Source organism: Candoia aspera, chromosome 1, assembly GCF_035149785.1.
Source record: "Candoia aspera isolate rCanAsp1 chromosome 1, rCanAsp1.hap2, whole genome shotgun sequence".
NCBI lineage: Eukaryota > Metazoa > Chordata > Lepidosauria > Squamata > Boidae > Candoia > Candoia aspera.
In genome coordinates, this window is record NC_086153.1 from 337207281 (window position 1) to 337225767 (window position 18487).

General features: G+C 46.4%; 1 protein-coding gene across 1 annotated transcript in view; it reads left to right on the plus strand.

Moving 5' to 3' along the window:
- SBNO2 (strawberry notch homolog 2) overlaps positions 1 to 18487 on the plus strand; it is a 121686-nt gene that overhangs the window by 23059 nt on the left and 80140 nt on the right. Inside the window, exons 2-3 of the mRNA XM_063290868.1 lie at positions 4812 to 5036; positions 9651 to 9730. Of these exons, the coding sequence (XP_063146938.1) occupies positions 4908 to 5036; positions 9651 to 9730 (209 nt within the window). The 5' untranslated portion in view covers positions 4812 to 4907. The remainder of the gene's footprint in view (positions 1 to 4811; positions 5037 to 9650; positions 9731 to 18487) is intronic.

Consider the following 18487-nt stretch of genomic DNA (forward strand, 5'->3'; position numbering starts at 1 on the left):
GATTTCCTATCAAATGCGGTTACAAACTTGGGGAGAGGAGGGGGGGGGAGAGCCGCCCCTCCTACTTGAGAAGTAGAAATCGTGCAGAAGCTTCCAACGATGTGCCAACGGCTTAACGTCACTTTTCGGCCTCCCCGCGCAGAAGGCATCCCACTCCTCCCTCGTTTTTTTGTTTCTGGCATCTCGCACGCTTTCCCGCAAGCTACCGCTAATTTTAAATTTGTTGTGATAAATAAAGGACGACTGCAGGAAGATGTTCGGTCTTTTTTATTGCTGCCGTATCATGATTTTTAATAGCCTAATTATGCCTCCCAGCAGGAGGTGAAGAGGGGACGCTTCTCGCTCTGATTGGTTTCCACAGGATTGTGTGTTGGAGAATTTAGATTTCTTTTTCTGGTGTGTTTTTTTTTAGATTCTTTATCCTGACTTTATTATTTTTATAAATAACTCAAGGCGGCGAATGTACCTCATACTCCTGTCAGGCCCAGCCCAAGAACGACCAAGAATCAGTCCAGCCAAACTTCAGTTCTTTATTTGCTAACGTCGTACAGGCAGAATCTTGCCAGACTAAAGCAACTTGAGCTAATCTAAGGGGAAATAACCTGGGAAAGCTCTAGGGTGGGGCTATTCTGAACCTCTTAATTTTCCCACAACTGCCCCCTGGACTCTTGTCCCCCTTCTTGCAATCTGCTCCCTTCTTCCTGAGAACCGGTGGCACTACCAAAATCCACAACATCTCCTTCTTCCTTCTGTTTTCCCCACAACAACAGCCCTGTGAGGTGAATTGGGCTGAGAAAGAGAGATCGACTGGCCCAAGGTCACCCAGCCGGCTTCCCTGCCTAAGGCAGGATTAGAACTCACAGCTTCCTGTTTTCTAGCCGGGTGCCTTAACCATTAGACCAGCCTTTCTCCATCTTTTGACCCTGGAGGAACCCTTGAAATATTTCCCAGGCCTCAGGGAACCCCTGCACATTCAGGCTCAGATATGGGCCAGAGGGTACAAAACTATTAAATTTGTTTCATGGGTAGGCCTGTATAGATGCACTAACAGTGTTCTTAAACTAAAAGTAATGACATTTACCTCTTTAATGTGAAAGAGGGCTGTCATGATCTTGGTTGTTTTCACACCAGCCTTTAAGAGCTTCGGGGGGGGGGGTGTTATTCACTGAGGCTCTGCTATTGTTTCATAGCCCACCTGTCGTCCTCCTCACAGTTCTCTCTTGAATATGAGTTGTCCCCGGAGTTGGTCTTCTTGTATAGGTTTTCCAGTAGTCTTCCCATCTTTTTCCACATTCAGTTTCATCATTAACTCCTTATCATGCTGCGGGATTCCAGCTGATGGTGGTTTGTTCAGCAAACAAGGGTTGAACAAGCCAAAATTTAATGGCTTGTTGAACATGCTCTCCATGTTCTCAGAGCCCCTTCCTCGGTGGTAACTTAGTATGGACATTCAGGCCGTTAACCATAGCATAATTAGAAGAGAATATCTGTAGCTCAGGGTTGAATGGAGTCCTTGGTGCTCTCTGAGCTTGGTTGTTGGCTTGCAATGAAACGTCTGCAAGCAGACAACCAACCTCAGAGAGCACCAAGGACTCCATAGCATAATTCTCAATGGGTGGCTGACCTTGTCTGGGCTTATGTGTGGCCAGTGCTTGGATGGGAGACCACCAGAAAATCTAGAGCTGTAGACCAGATTGAGAAGTTGGAAAATATCTGGGGAGAAGGCAATGGGAAGCTACTTACATGTTGTTGCCAAGAAAGCATCAAGAATTTTATTTTTATCTTTTAAATAACACTATCACTGAAAGCAATTGTGTGAATATTTGAGGCATATAATTGGGATCAATTTTCTCTTGTTATTTCCAGTAGAGGAGACTGCAGTTATGTTGGACTTCTTGGAAGTTTTTCCAGTGCCTTTAATGGTCTAGAATCTAAACATTATTGACGCTTGTTTTAGTAGAATAACTTAAAAATTACCCGAGATTAATTTTGCATGTTGTACAAATATCTCAGCTCTTCTTCCTGTAGCCCAAAGCATTTCTAAGAGTACTGAATATTTTCTATTCAAATCAGATGAAATGCACTTAATGAGTTTCAAATAGTACAGCAAATCAAGATTTATTTGGAAATTGTAGTGATTCCAACGTATTATTTAGGTAAAAAATGCTATCTTGAAAAGTTGCCAAATTTGTAATTTCCCTTCTTTACATACTTTAGACAAGAGAGAATGATGCTTTGAAAATGAAGCCATATGAATCTCAGCATATCCAAAATGCAAAGAACTAGCAATGCAATTCAGAAGTTCTAGTTGCTCTCTTGGCATGAGACATGTGCCCACGGTTAATATCATCTTGGTTTATTCAATTAATCCAATACTTTGCAGTGACCAATAACCTAATCACATGGCCTGGGTTTGCGCAGTCCGCGAGGCTAAAATGTGGAATGGGGACATCGCAGGAACAGAGCCTTGAAGTTCTACAGAGGAATTACTTCTGTGGAGTAATGTGCTATATTTAGGTTGATTCTGCACTTCTTGTTTATTTACTTACTTACTCATGTGCTGTTGTTTATTAACTTAATTATTTATTAACTTGATCTAAGTAGCTGCCCAGTCCCATGCAATTCAGGGCAGCGGACAAGATTAAAACAAAACAGTGACATCAAAAAATGGAAAACCGTTAAGAAACCGCCATCTCCCCCCAATAAAACACGAGGCAGCTTCACACAGCCTGGCCAAAAGAACCAGGACTGGCACTCAGCACCTCCTGACCCAGTGCCCCGGGGGAAAAGCCAGGCTTTAAGAGCTTCTGAAAGGCAAGCAGGGCCAGGGCCAGGGCCATCCCATCTTCGTGGGCAAGGCTCTTCCATTGGGCAGACACAGCCACGGTGACAGAGGAGGCGTGTCTCCTGGGTCTCACCAGATGACACTGTTTAAGGTACAGGAGTAAGCAAGTCTGGTGTGGTGGTTAAGACATCAGGCTAGAAACCGGGAGGCCATGAGTTCTAGTCCTACCTTAGGCGCAAATCCAGCTGGGTGACCTTAGGCTGGTCACTCAGCCCTAAGAAGGAAGCAATGGCAGACCACTTCCAAAATCTTGCCAAGAAAACTGCAGGGACTTGTCCAGGCAGTCTCCAGGAGTCAACACTGACCCAAAGGCAAATAATAATAATAATAATAATAATAATAATAATATCATCATCATTATCATCATCATCATGCTCTTAACTCTTTCATTGCCACACTCAACTTTACAGGTAGCCTTATTTAATGACCACTCGTTCAGCAACTGTTCAAAGTTACGACAGCGCTGAACAAGTGAGACTTAGAACTGGTCCTCAAAGTTCCAGCTGTCACAGTGTCCCCGCGGTCACGTGATTGCGATTTGGGTGCCTGGCTAGGGAATTCTGGGAGTTGAAGCCCACACATCTTAAAGTTGCTGAGGTTGAGAAACACTGGTCTAACTGACTGGATGCCCTTCAGGTGGTACCATTTTCAGCATCCCTTACGAAAATTTTTCCATTTTCTTTGGATGGGAAAGGGGAGGCTAGTACATCCCTGGGTATCTCTGAGTTCACGGTATTCCAAGCAGCCCCTGAAGCTGCATTACCTTTTCCCTTTGGGCTAGGGGAAGGCCTGAAACGTCGTCCCTCAGAGTTGGCCACCTTTTGTAAAGAAGGATCAAAGTAATGGTTTTCCCTTGTTCGCTTGAAAGCCACACCCCTCCGGCGGTCCAAGACTTATTGCTCTCTTTCATTGAGGAGGTGGGGTTGTTGTGTGTGTGTGTGTGTGTGTTTTGTGTATGTTTGTTTTAATCCTCCAAATCTTATCAGTGGTCTCGGTTCCTTGATCTTAGCGAATTGTTGCCAGACCAGATCCTCAGGGCAGGGTCTCTGTGGGGCCTGCTGGCTTGGTCCACTGAGCCTGCCTTCCCCTCCCTGAATTTTGGATGGAGCAGAAGGGAAGGGCAGGTAACAACCTTCTTTGCTTCCCCTCCTTCTTGCTAACTTTGCCATTGTCCAGTAATCTCCCCTTGTCTGCCCTCAGTGCAACAGCCACATCTCCCCACTTTTCTCCTGGGGTTGGGGAAGACTGAGCTAGAGGGTCGAGCCACCTTGTCGGCCAGCTCCAGTGTTCTCCATCAGTGGTATTGGATGGGAGGTTTCACAAAACCCCATCTGAAGAGAGAAATTGCCCCTGTGGCCAGAACGAACCTGAGAGCTTAGCCCGCATATTTCCTGCACTGTTCCTTTTACGAGAACTCGTGCGCAGATACACCTAGACCTCCTCATTGTAGAGATCAAGCTTCTAATGGGGGTGGGTGGGCTGAGTTCCTACTCTCGGGTCAGGGCCCCATTATCGCGAACGGAGTTGCCAAGTTTCTTGTTGGCAGCGGTCGCTGTAAGAAGGCTTAAGATGTCCTAGTCTTGAAACAATGTAACGAGGAAGTTCTTTCATCCTTTTATTTTAAATGCGTTGCTATTTCCTTTCTCTTGCTCTGCTTTACAGTATTTGCTTACTTTCTAGACGTGTACATTTTAACTGGCAGGATTTTATTGCTTTTATTGCATTTGAGCCTGCCTTTAGTGGTTGTTTCATTTAGCGTTGTACAGGTAGTCCTCGACTTACGACTGCAACAACTTACGATGGAAATTCCAGTCCCAATTGTGGTCGTAAGTCGAGGACTACCTGTAACTACTTTGCTGGTTGTTGACTGTAAATAAATGAATAAAAAGACGGACCATTAATCTGACTCCATATAATGCCATTTTGCTGTGTTCCTAACCTTTCTTATCCCCTTTCTTTTCCTCAGGACATGTTGCAGAAGGAAGGGCCTAGATAAAGGCTCTCCCTGCACCTCCGGAGACCTGCTGGCTTCTGATTCCTCCATGAAGCAGCACAAAGCCTGATGCCCACTTTGCCCCTCACCATGGACAGGGGGAGGAGTTACCACCCACCATGTACGCACCAGCAGCCAGGCAATACACTGTATAGAATGCCCACCCTTCAGACCCAACTTGGCTTGCCCACCACAGAGGTGAGTGCCCCTGGAAGAGGAGTCCTTGACTATAATGGGGAAGCTTTGTGGAAATCCTAGACTGGCCCGTTGTCATTGACACGAAGGATCAAGCTGGTTGATCTCAGGAGTGTAGATACAGCATTACAAGAAGGTGACGTTGACAGAATTCACATTGCACTGAGCAGAGTATCCTTTCTGGGTTAGCGTAAATGTGTGAACCTGATGCTTGGGGCTTGTAAATCATGGTTTATGGTTCAGAGTAACATGTGCACCCAGCTAAATCAAGACTAAGCAAATTAGGACTTAGTGCAATACAGGTAGTCCTTGCTTAACAACCACAATCGAGACCCGAATTTCTAGTTTCAGTTGCTAAGCAAAGTGGTCATTAAGTGAATCTGGCCCAGTTTCACAACGTTTTTGCAGCAGTTGTTAAGTGAATCACCGCAGGGGCTAAGCGAACCACGTGGTTGTTAAGCGAATCACAAGGTTCCCCATTGATTTTGCTTGCCAGAAGCCATCCGGGAAGGTTGAAAATGGCAATCGCGTGACCGCGGGACGCTGCAACGGTCATAAATGCAAACTGGTTGCCAAGCGTCCAAATCGTGGTCACGTGACCGTGGGGACACTGCAGTGGTCGTAAGTGTGAGTACTGGTTGTAACTCGGTTTTTTCAGCATCGTCGTTACTCCGAACTGTCACTAAACAAATGGTTGTTAAGTGAGGACTACCTGTATATGAACCAAATCTTGTGGTGAGTGGTAGTCTGAAAAAGCTTGACAAGGTGAGAGAAGGAAGCCTCTCTACTCAGTCTGACCAAAATTAACCGTGGTTTGGTTATTTTCCTCCTAGTTCTCCCTCGAGGACCCCCATTCCTCCAGGGGTCATCAGAAGGCACCATCAGGTTGGTTACAGCCAAGCTGCCATCTTTTCTCCATCAGCAGCCTCTCTTAGCTGGCTGCGCCTCTGGCGGAGGCTCAATATGCAAGGTCCCCTTGTTCTGGTTATCCCTTTTTCCCCCACTCCTGACTGTTGTCAGCATTGTAGGAGGAGAGACGTGACAGTCTACGGTGGCCCAAAAAATTGGCAGGAGTCTGGGGCCACCTTTTCCGACTAACACATTTTACGAAAAGACATCGTTTTCACGAGCTGCAGCTTACGCATGGAAGCGTATGCCTTTAATAAAACGTGTTAGTCCCAAAAGATGCTACCAGGCCCCTCCTGATTTTTTACTGCGATCGAGTCTCTGGGATTGTAAACCAGTATTCTTCCAACGATAAACTTCAGGTTGAGACCACCTGCAGAAGGCCTTCCAAATGCAGCCTCAGCCAACAGAGAGGCCCGTATCTAGTCAAGCAGTTCAGTAATGTTGGACTCTGGACTTACCAGCCCAGAGAGGCAACGGGGGCCCTCTTCAGATCACTGGAGGACATGCCTTTAGAATGCAGCAATCAAGATTACTCTCTCTGGGGTTAACTACATGACCTGGAGAAAGGCACAGCTGGTTTAAAATGTTGCAGGCAGGTGCTACAGTTGTTCCTCAGCCTGCTCCAAAATACCTTTTGCCTTGGAGCAACACGCAGCCCCAGTACTTGTGCCCCAGGCACTTTAGGGCTTGGAAAGCTTAAATCAGCAGCTTAAGCTTTTTATTTAATCAACACGAGCAAGATTGGATTGATTTGGGAGTTCCGCTTGACTACAATTTACTAGAATTCTAAGCCACTAACTGAAACCAGATGCCAGAGAGGAAATTAAAAAAAGCAAGGGAATGTGCTGCTTCCCATATTTCCTGTCTCTGTTTCCATGTTTGGGGGAAGCAGTACTAAGTCTGCATCCCATAATGCTGGCCTTCATTTGTGTACTGGCTTGTTTACGAGATGTATAGGCTGCCCCAATCTGCCACGACCCTGGGCGGCGTACAAAATACGATCGAAGCAGAGTGAAAGGGCAGGATTTCATAATCAAAGCAGGAGAGTTTGGAGAAAAATCAATGATTGTTTAAAGGATCAGACCATCGCACGAGGGGTCCATCACTCACTCTAACCCAGGGCCTTGGCACAGAGCCAGATTTTAAGGGCTCATTTAAATAGGGCCAAGGTGGTATCCATACAGATTGGGGGGGGGGGCTGTTTGGTATTTCAGAGGGCAGATCAGCTCTGTGTTTGCTTGAAATCAGGGATTCTAGAACTCCCCCCTCCTAAAACAGGCCTGTGGATTGGCATAAGAGCTTGGCAAAGGGCATCCTGATTCCTATTTTATGGAGATGGACACAGAGGCTGAAAAGATGATTTGTAAAAGCTGGGGCATCATTTAGATCAGCCTTCCTCAACCTTTTGACCCTGGAGGAACCCTTGAATTATTTTTCAGGTGTCAGGGAACCCCTGCACATTCAGGCTCAGATATGGGCCAGAAGTTACAAAATTCTGATATTCGTTTCATGGGTAGGCCTGTACATACAGTATGCAGTGTTCTTAAATTAAAAATAAAGAATGAAACTTACCTCTTTAATGTCAAGTTGCCTGAATTTGAAATATTTCCCAGGGAACCCCTCATGACCTCTCGTGGAATCCTAGGGTGCCATGGAACCCTGGTTGAGAACCTTAGGCAGGGTAAGCAGGGCTTGTGTGACACACACGCCAAGCCAGGGTTTCTCATCCTCGGGGACTTTAAGATGTGTGGACTTCAACTCCCATGGGTGCTGGCTGGAGAATTCTGGGAGCTGAAGTCCACACATCTTAAAGTCCCCGAGGATGAGAAACCCTGCGCTAGGCTGATCCATGCTGATAGAACGATGTAAGGCTGCTTTCAGCCTGTGACAGTGCCTACACGGGAGTGGAAGCAAATTAAAAAGTAGCTGTCTAGGTAGAACGCATGTGCCCTTCTTGGTAGGTGTGTTAAAAACTGCCTTTTTCACAAGGGTGGGAATGACAGACTGTCAGCCCTTCGAGGTAGTCCAGACAAGAAGCCAAATCCATAAGTGCTGACGCGACCTTTAATGTAAGCTTACAGTAACAGAATCTTGCAAGTCTGAAAGCCCTTCTCCCCTCCCTCTCCTTTACTTTCCGGAGAACCAGGGAGGGTCCCTTCTGAGACGCTTTCCACGTCCCATTCCTTCTGTGGGCTCAGCCGCCTCTTATCTAACGGTTGCCTAGGCGGTGGCTTGTCCTCCTCCCCCTCCCGTCTCCCAAGGTTATTCTCACAGACCATCACACAAACTTCCAGCATTAGACTTGCACACATGGCAGCCAGAAGCAAGAGGAGGGAGTTGTGGATTCGATTCCTGTCTCCTGTACAGGCTGCTTCCTTAGCTCTAATCCTATGTTTATAATACAAGAGATAATCCTGCCAAGTTAGGAGGAGCTGAGTAGGTTCTGTCTCAAGAAGAGGAGACGAGGGGGGATATGACAGCCCCCTTCCAATACCTGCAAGACTGTCACATGGTAGATCAAGGCCTGCTGTTTCGTTCCAGAGGTTGGGACAGAAAATACAGGTAGTCCTTGCTTAACAACCTCAACTGGGACTGGAATATTGGTCACTAAGTGATGTTGTTAAATGAATCTGACCTGATTTTACGACCATTTTTGCGGCGGCCTTTAAGCGAATTGCATGGTCATTAAGTGAGCCATGCCGTCATTAAACAAATCACGTGGTTCCCCATTGATTTTGCTTGCTGGAAGCTGGCTAGGAAGGTCGAAAATGGTGATCACATGACTGTGGAACACTGCAATGGTCGTAAATGCGAACCGGTTGCCGAGCATCCGAAGCACGATCACATGACCACAGAGACACTGCGACAGTCATAAGTGCGAGGACTGATCATAAGTTGGGTTTTAGCACGATTGTAAGTCCAAACTGTTGCTAAATGAATGGTCATTAAGCGAGGACTACCTGTAAGGAATTTAAGTTACAATATGGCAGATTTTGACTAAACATTAGGAAACTCTTCCTAACCAGTAAGAGCAGTCTGATGATGGAATCCGGAATCCAGAGAAGTGGTGGGCTTCTCTTCCTCACTTATATTCAAGCAGAAGCTAGAGAGCCATTTGTCCTAAAGCAGCGTACCTGTAAGGTAGTGTTTCTCAACCTTGGCCACTTTAAGATGGGTGGACTTCAACTCCCAGAATCCCCTGAGGTCCACCCATCTTAAAGTGGCCAAGGTTGAGAAACACTGATCGAGATTCCAGCATGGAGCAGCAGGCTGGTCGTCTCAGGTGCTCCCCCCAGTTCTCTGCTTCTGTTTGCTTGTTCTGAAGGATTTGCTCAGGTGCTCTTGAGGAGTTCTGAACAACGCTGGCGAGCAGCCGTGATGATCACTACGCTTGTGAAATAAAGTGGGATTTCCTGTACCTTCTGCTGTGCTGTTTCAGTCACTCTGCACACCCTGTTTTCTAACCCTTGCAAGCAGATACTCATTTTTCGCCGTTTTCTTCTCCCCAAAGTTGTTGTTGTTGTTGTTTTTAAATATTTCTGCAAACTGCTGCCTTCTCTGAAGCTCCTTGCTTCTTAGAGGCGTTGCTCCAGCATTCCATTGCCCTTGAATTGTCAATCATGGATACAGTAATAGGACTCTGAAAGCAGCTTTGAATGCTCCTGAACAAACCACACGTACTTTGAAACCTGTTTTGTTGTTCTGCAGAATCCTACTTCCAGTTGCTGGAGCTCATCCCTGTTTTCATCTGCTTCATACTCAGCACCGTTTTTCCTGAACGACAACCAGTAAGTGCTTTTGTGTAAGGCCTTGGCTGATCTCAGAAAGCTAAGCAGGATTGATCCTGGGATGGGAGATCATTGGGCAATCACCAGGGCTGCAGGCTAGCCTGGGAAATAATAATAGTTTAAAAAACCCGGAACAGTCCCAGAAGGAAGCAGCGTCAAAATCTACTTTGATATCCAGAGGTCAAAACGGTTTAGGAACATTTTGGATGATGCAAATAAAAACAGACATATAGATAAGCAAATATATATTTATAGAAAGGTTCTGTTGCAGGAATCTTAGATAAGAGTCGTCGCTATACGAGATGGGCGGTGAAGGAGTTTGAGAGATAAATAAATAAGTAGATATAATCCACTAATAAATATACTGTATTGTTATATAGGAAGATACAATCCGTGTGAGTGCGCGTATAGGTACTCCTTGACCTACGACCGTTCGTTCAGTGACTATTCGAAGTTACGACGGCACTGAACGAATGGTGGTTGTGACGGGTCCTCAGAGTTCTGGCCATCCTAGCACACCCATGGTCACATGATCGCAATCTGGGTGCTTGGCAACCAGCTCTCACTTAGTCAACGGGGAAGCTGACAGGGAAGGTCACAAGTTGCTCGGGTAAGTCTCCCCTCCGCATGCACCTTCCCCCAGCCCCTCTGTGCTCACGCTGCGCTGGCCACTCGTGCATCCCTATGCACCCTCCCTGACCACTCCCGTGCACCCCCTCGCTCCTTCCCCCACCTGCAGGCCCAGGACTTGCAACTTTCTGCCAGTTTCCCCACTGACTTTGGTTGTGGGAAGCTGGCAGGAAGTTGCCTTGCCTAATGACCGTGGGATTCAGTTAATGACAGCAACTGGGACCGCAGGGATTGTCGTCGCTAAGCCAGGTGGTTCCGCTTTACAGCCGCATTGCTTAGCAACAGAAATTCCAGGCCCAATTGCCGTCGTAAGTCAAGGACTGCCTGTAATGTTATATATTATATTTATTTATTTCATTAACATTATTATAGCTGCTCACTCCAGCAGACTCTGGACAGCTCACAAAATTAATACTAAGTTCAAACAATTGAAAACATAGACAAAACAGTCTGGACTAAAAACTGCTATTAAAACACAGTGCAACAGAAATCTCTTCCCCACAACACATTAACCCCATGCCTGGGAGCAAAGCCAGGTTTTTAAGGGCTTTTTGGAACCCCAGGAGACTAGGCACCATCTGTATCTTGAGGGGGCATGCTGTTCCATAGGGCAAATGCTGAGAAAGAGAAAATATGCTTCCTCAGTCCCACAAGTTAGCAATATTTAATAGAAGGAACCTGAAGCACACCCACTGTGCCTGAATGTACCAGGCAGGCAGAAACAGTGGGAGAGAAATAATAGGATTATACAGATAGTCCTTGCTTAACAATCACAATTGGGACTGGAATTTTGGTTGCTAAGTGAAGCAGTCATTAAGCGAATCTGACCTGATTTTATGACCTTTTTTGCAGCAGTTGTTAAGTGAATCACCATAAGCGTTAAGTGAACCACGTGGTTGTTAAGTGAATCACATGGTTCCACACTGATTTTGCTTGCCAGAAGTTGGCTGGGAAGGTCGAAAATGGCGATCGTGACCACGGGGCACTGCGACAGTCATAAATGCGAACCAGTTGCCAAGCACCCAAATCATGATCATGTGACTGTGGGGACACTGTAACGGTTGTAAGTGTGAGGATTGGTTATAAGTTGGTTTTTTCAGCACCGCTAGAAGTCCGAACCGTCACTAAACAAATGGTTGTTCAGCGAGGACTACCTGTAATGCAATCCACTAACAAAGTGGATAGAGTTAACGTCTTTTTCCCAAGGGGGGAAAAAAGGAAAGGAATAAAACAAAAGAAGGTAAAAAGAGACTGGGTTGGATGCTTGATTAAAATGCGTTCTCTCTACCCGTGACTTTAGCTTTACGTAAACAACCTTTTTTGCTATGTCTCTGAATATCAGTTGTTGGGAACAAATCACCAGGCAAGGAATAGGGATGCGAAGAGCTTCTGCCTGAAAAGGCCTCTGTGGTTTGGTTTAGGAACAGCCTTCACTGATTTTTGGTTCTGATCCTGCAAGCCAATGTACAGATGTGAGTTTCAGCTGAACTTCTATAATGGAAGTATTTATTTCCTAATTTAGGAACACAGAGCCCTTCCTCTTAAGACTTCTTTTTGCTAAGGATGTTCATCCAATGCTGGGTCATAGTTGACCGTATCTTGCATTTTCTTGCCTGTACTTCTCTGTCCAGTCCCATCAACAAGGATTGAAGCCCTTTTTCACAAGTGTTTGATCTGCCACAGGGAACTATGCTTTGAATGTTGTGGTTCCCTGCTCAACAAGCATCCAGAGATGAGTCCAGCTCTCTGTGGCCAAACTTGGCCAGGACTAGTTGCAAGAAGATGCTTGTCACTCCTGCTTCATTTCTAAGCCCTACCTTAGAGCTATGTTTTTCGATTTTGGCAACTTTAAGGTGTGTGGACTTCAACTCCCAGAATTCCCCAGCCAGCATGGTCTATTGCAACCTTCCCTAGAGGCCTGTTTGGCTGATCCCAATTTATATTTCGGTGCATCCATGCACAAAAGCATTTGGTAGTCCAGCTAGCTGATACAAGGCCAGCAACTGAAGGCTCTCCTGTCTTTCAAACTCAGGACCACTTTGAAAGAGCTTGTGAGAGGTGTTTTTCTATCTAGGTTTGGGAAGGTGGGGGAGAGAGAAAAGGCAAATGCTTTAGTGCCGCAGCCCCAGCTGTACTTGCAGCTGGACAGCTGCAGCTGACGCCGCTGCCTTTGCTTGGAACAGGGTGTGCATCTTTTTTTCCATGAGTATTACTGTAAACGGTACTTTCTGAACCCTCCTGGGAGATGCTAACTGAGGTTCCTCTTCTACTACTACTACTTCTGTTTGCTGCATATTGAACAGCAGATGGTGGATGAAGTTTATTGATTAGAATCCCCCCACCCTTTTCTCCCCATGGCTGTTCTCACCCAGCCTTGCACAATGCCAGCAGCGGGGCTTCACGTAATACAGGTACTCCTCGACTTATGACCATTTGTTTAACGAACATTCAAAGTTACAACGGTGCTGAAAAAAGCAATTTATGACCAATCCTTGCACTTAACGACCATCGCAGTGTCCCCGCAGTCACATGATCAAAATTCAGGCACTTGGCAACCAACGTGCATTTACAACAGTTGCAGCATCCCAGGGTCATGTGATCGCCATTTGCGACCTTCCGGAGGGGCTTCCAATGAGCAAAGAATGAGGGAAGCCAGATTTGCCTAGCAACTGTGGTGATCTGCTTAATGACCACAGCAAAAAGGGTAATAAAATCGGGCATGACTCACCAAAGCGGTGAGCGACCAAAGTTCCGGTCTCAATTGTGGTCATAAGTCAAGGACTACCTGTACCAGGTTCCTTTTGTGCAGGTCAGTGTTTTGAAACTCTGCACTAAATGTTCCTCTGATTTTGAATTTGCTCTGTCTTCCAAGCTACTCTGCGCAGCCATTCAGGTACAGGTGGGAAAAGCGGTGCTGTGTCTGCACCAATTCCCCCCCAGGGTTCTTTGGGTACTTCAACCTGGAAACTTCACTTTAGTTCTCACCAGCAGCGTGAATAGCCAGATATGATTTTGGCTTGCTATTTGCCAACTACAGGCCTGTTGCTGAACCAGTTTCAACCAAGAACTGGTGGGGAGGGAGAGACCTACAGCCAGAGGGCACCAAGTTGCAACTTAGGGCTCCTGAAACTCATCCGGATGGGGAAAGACTCTGTCGAGGACAACTTTCTGTGCCTTGTTCTCCTTCAGATTCCTTCCAGATCTTTCTTTTTATATATAAAAAATTCCCTTCTCACCCCTATGGGTGGTGTGTGTCTTTCCCAACCTCGGGTCCTCCAACAGAGGCCTGGGAGTTTGAGGGTTCTGCGCAGGATCTCAGCCGTTCCTAGCACTGCACTCATCTGGACAGAGAGCTCTGAGGTTGCTCCTGGGATCTGCTGGAGCCCCTCTCCCCACTTGGGAGTCACCACCCCAAGTGCCCCTTCCACCACCGGGACCCCTTTGGCCTTCCTGTTCTACATCCTCTCCAGTTCCTCCTCCAGGCCCTGGGACTTCTCCAGCTTCTCAACTCCTTCTTCCTGATGTTGCTGTCACTTGGCACGGCTGCATCAATCACCACCGTGGTCTTCTGGTCCTTGTTTACCACCACGATGTCTGGTTGATCGGCCAGGACCTGCCTGTCCGTCTGAATCTGGAAGTCCCACAGGATCTTAGCCCTGTCATTCTCCACGACCTTCTGTGGAGTCTCCCATCTGGACTTGGGAGGGTCCAGCCCATATGCTGTGCAGATGTTCCTGTACACAATGCCAGCTACTTGGTTGGGCCGTTCAGCGTCTGCTGTTCCTGCCTGCATCTTACACCCTGCCACTGTGTGTTGGACTGTCTCTGAGGCCTCTCTGCACAGTCTGCCCCTCAGGTCCTGTCTAGTGTGGTAGACCCCTGCTTCTGTGGATCTGGTGCTTAGGGCCTGTTCTTGTGCTGCTATGATCAGTGCCTCAGTGCTGTCTTTTAGTCCAGCCCTTTCCAGCCATTGGTAGGATTTCCCAATGTCAGCCACCTCAGCTATCTGTCGATGGTCCATCCCATGCAGGGTCTTGTCTTGCCGTGGAAACAAGAGAACCTGGAGTTTATGTATATGTATATGAGTATGTATGTGTGTATAAACATTATTAAGTTATTTAAAACAGAGAGATAAAATCTAACAGAAACTATAATCAAGAAAAAGAAATAAAAGAGGAGAAAGAGAACAGAAGTGCAGAAAGAAAAAGAAAAGGAAAAAAACCAGACATACAAAAAAGGAATGACATCTGACTTCTTTTACAATAAATATAGATAGAACTTACATTAAACTCTTACTCTAAGGTTACAACATAACACCCCTTCTTTCTATTGTCAACTAATATTACTAATCGTCAAATCCATACATCGTAATTTCATTCTTTTCTGTTTCACGCCAAAAGTCCAAAAGGGGCTTCCAATGCACCATAAAATTAGTCAGTGTCTTTTCTCTAATCAAAGCTGTCAATTTCACCCTCTCAGCCGACTCCATCAACTTTACCATCCCTTCTTCCACTGCAGGTAAGATCGAGTCTTTCCGCCTTTGAGCACACAGAAGTCTTTCTGACCACTTTCCATTTGGTCCTCCTGTGCTCCCAGCTGTGTTTGGAAGCCCTTCCTGCTCGCGAGGGAGTTAAACAGGCGTTCACAGAGTGGCCGGCCCTGGTTCGGGGCCCCTTCCCTTGGGCGTGGCACTTTGGGCATGCTAGAGCAGAAAGGATGGTGTTCTCCCACAGACCAGCCTCAGGGATCTCCCAGGCTTCCTGCAGGGGTCCCCATGTGCTCTCAGCCACGCTGGAGAACATCAACATTGGCACTCTGCCCGGCCCGGGTGGCTGAGTCTGTCACATACCAGTGTGTCCTTGTTTTACTGGAAGGATGATGTAGCCGTTCTCTGAAGACAAAGGGGAGGTTCCTGCAGGCCAGGCTTTGATAGTAAAACCAAAACTAGGTGGCGTGTGCCAAGTTCTGTGGGCTGAGATTTCACAAAGCAGGCTTGCTGTTTTGACCTAGAGTTTTTAAAGGGTGGAAAGCTGGTGTCGGCATCCTTTCCCTTATCAGTCCAGCCCCCATCTCCAGGATGTAAACTGGCCACTGTTTGTTCTGGTTTGCCTAAGCTGAAATGGTGTATTTCTGTCTCTCCTATTGAAGGAGGCTCATGAAGTGGCTGGTCCTCACCCCTGCGGGGGGAACCTATGAGTATTCTTAGGCGACAGATGTGTGGGCAGGAGCATTTAAAGATAACCTGGGAGGCTTAAAGCAATCTTGGTTGGTCTGACCAAACCCATCTTAGCCCCCAGCCTCTGAGATGCCAACCAGATGTAACACTGAATTTTAAGACTGGTAGCCCCCAGTGGCTTCATCAAAGGATCGTTATCTTGTCGTGGTACTGGAGCTTGAGCACCTCAATGATGCCATGAGCTAAACCATGAAGGGCCACCCAAGACGGGAAGATCATGACAGAGAGGTCAGACTAAATGCGATCCCTGGGGAAGGTAATGGCAACCCACCCCAGTATTCTTGCCGTGAAAACTCAATGGATCAGAACAACCAGAGATATGTTGGTATGCCATCGGAAGATGAGACCCCCCAGGTCGGAAGATGGTCAAAATGCTACTGGGGAGGAACAGAGGATGAGTTCAACTAGCCCCAGACGTGATGACGCAGCTAGCTCAAAGCCAAAAGGACGGCTAGCGGCCGACGGTGCTGGTGGTGAACGGCGAATCCGATGTTCTAAGGATTAACACACCATTGGAACTTGGAATGTAAGATCTATGAGTCAGGGCAAATTGGATGTGGTTATTGGTGAGATGTCAAGATTAAAGATAGACATTTTGGGCGTCAGTGAACTGAAATGGACTGGAATGGGCCACTTCACATCAAATGACCACCAGATCTACTACTGCGGACAAGAGGACCACAGAAGAAATGGAGTAGCCTTCATAATTAATAGTAAAGTGGCTAAAGCAGTGCTTGGATACAATCCAAAAAACGACAGAATTATCTCAATTCGAATTCAGGGCAAGCCATCTAACATCACAGTGATCCGAATATGCGCCCCAACCACAGATGCTGAAGAAGCTGAAGTAGAGCAGTTCTATGAGGATCTGCAGCACCTACTGGACAACACGCCTAAAAGAGATGTTATTTTCATCACAGGAGACTGGAATGCTAAGGTGGGCAGTCAAATGACACCTGGAATTACAGGTAAGCCTGGCCTGGGAGAACAAAACGAAGCAGGACATAGGCTGATAGAATTTTGCCAAGACAACTCACTCTGCATAACAAACACTCTCTTCCAGCAACCTAAGAGACGGCTTTATACATGGACTTCCCCAGATGGACAACACCGAAATCAGATTGACTACATCCTTTGCAGCCAAAGGTGGCGGACATCTATACATTCGGTAAAAACAAGACCTGGAGCTGACTGTAGTTCTGATCACGAAGTTCTTCTTGCACAATTTAGGATCAGACTCAAGAGATTAGGGAAGACCCACAGATCAGCTAGATATGAGCTCACTAATATTCCTAAGGAATATGCAATGGAGGTGAAGAATAGATTTAAGGGACTGGACTTAGTAGATAGGGTCCCGGAAGAACTCTGGACAGAAGTTGGCAACATTGTTCAGGAGGCGGCAACAAAATACATCCCAAAGAAAGAGAAAACCAAGAAGGCAAAATGGCTGTCTGCTGAGACACTAGAAGTAGCCCAAGAAAGAAGGAAAGCAAAAGGCAACAACGATAGGGGGAGATATGCCCAATTAAATGCAAAATTCCAGAGGTTAGCCAGAAGAGATAAGGAATTATTTTTAAACAAGCAATGCGTGGAAGTGGAAGAAGACAATAGAATAGGAAGGACAAGAGACCTCTTCCAGAAAATTAGAAACATCGGAGGTAAATTCCAGGCAAAAATGGGTATGATCAAAAACAAAGATGGCAAGGACCTAACAGAAGAAGAAGAGATCAAGAAAAGGTGGCAAGAATATACGGAAGACCTGTATAGGAAGGATAACAATATCGGGGATAGCTTTGATGGTGTGGTCAGTGAGCTAGAGCCAGACATCCTGAAGAGTGAGGTTGAATGGGCCTTAAGAAGCATTGCTAATAACAAGGCAGCAGGAGACGACGGCATCCCAGCTGAACTGTTCAAAATCTTGCAAGATGATGCTGTCAGGGTAATGCATGCTATATGCCAGCAAATTTGGAAAACACAAGAATGGCCATCAGACTGGAAAAAATCAACTTATATCCCCATACCAAAAAAGGGAAACACTAAAGAATGTTCAAACTATCGAACAGTGGCACTCATTTCACATGCCAGTAAGGTAATGCTCAAGATCCTGCAAGGTAGACTTCAGCAATTCATGGACGCTTAATCCTTGGGAGAAGAGCAATGACCAATCTCGATAAAATAGTTAAGAGCAGAGACATCACACTGACAACAAAGGTCCGCATAGTTAAAGCAATGGTGTTCCCCGTAGTAACATATGGCTGCGAGAGCTGGACCATAAGGAAGGCTGAGCGAAGGAAGATCGATTTGGAACTGTGGTGTTGGAGGAAAATTCTGAGAGTGCCTTGGACTGCAAGAAGATCCAACCAGTCCATCCTCCAGGAAATAAAGCCAGACTGCTCACTGGAGGGAATGATACTAAAGGCAAAACTGAAATACTTTGGCCACATAATGAGAAGACAGGACACCCTGGAGAAGATGCTGATGCTAGGGAGAGTGGAAGGCAAAAGGAAGAGGGGCCGACCAAGGGCAAGGTGGACGGGTGATATTCTAGAGGTGACGGACTCGTCCCTGGGTGAGCTGGGGGTGTTGACGACCGACAGGAAGCTCTGGCGTGGGCTGGTCCATGAAGTCACGAAGAGTCGGAAGCAACTAAACGAATCAACAACAAAGCCCCCAGTGGACCTGTCCTGAATTTATTCAGTTCCCAGGATATCCTCCCTGGTTTAGGGAGGATATCCAACATAACCAGTCCCTCCCTAATAGAGAGCCCTTGTGATTATTTTTTTTAAATGAGGGATGCAAATTAAATTGTCTTTAGGAAGCCTTCTGAAACAGCAACGCTTCTGTGCTGTGCAATTATTGTTGTTGTTTTTTTAAAGCGGTACAGTTTTGGT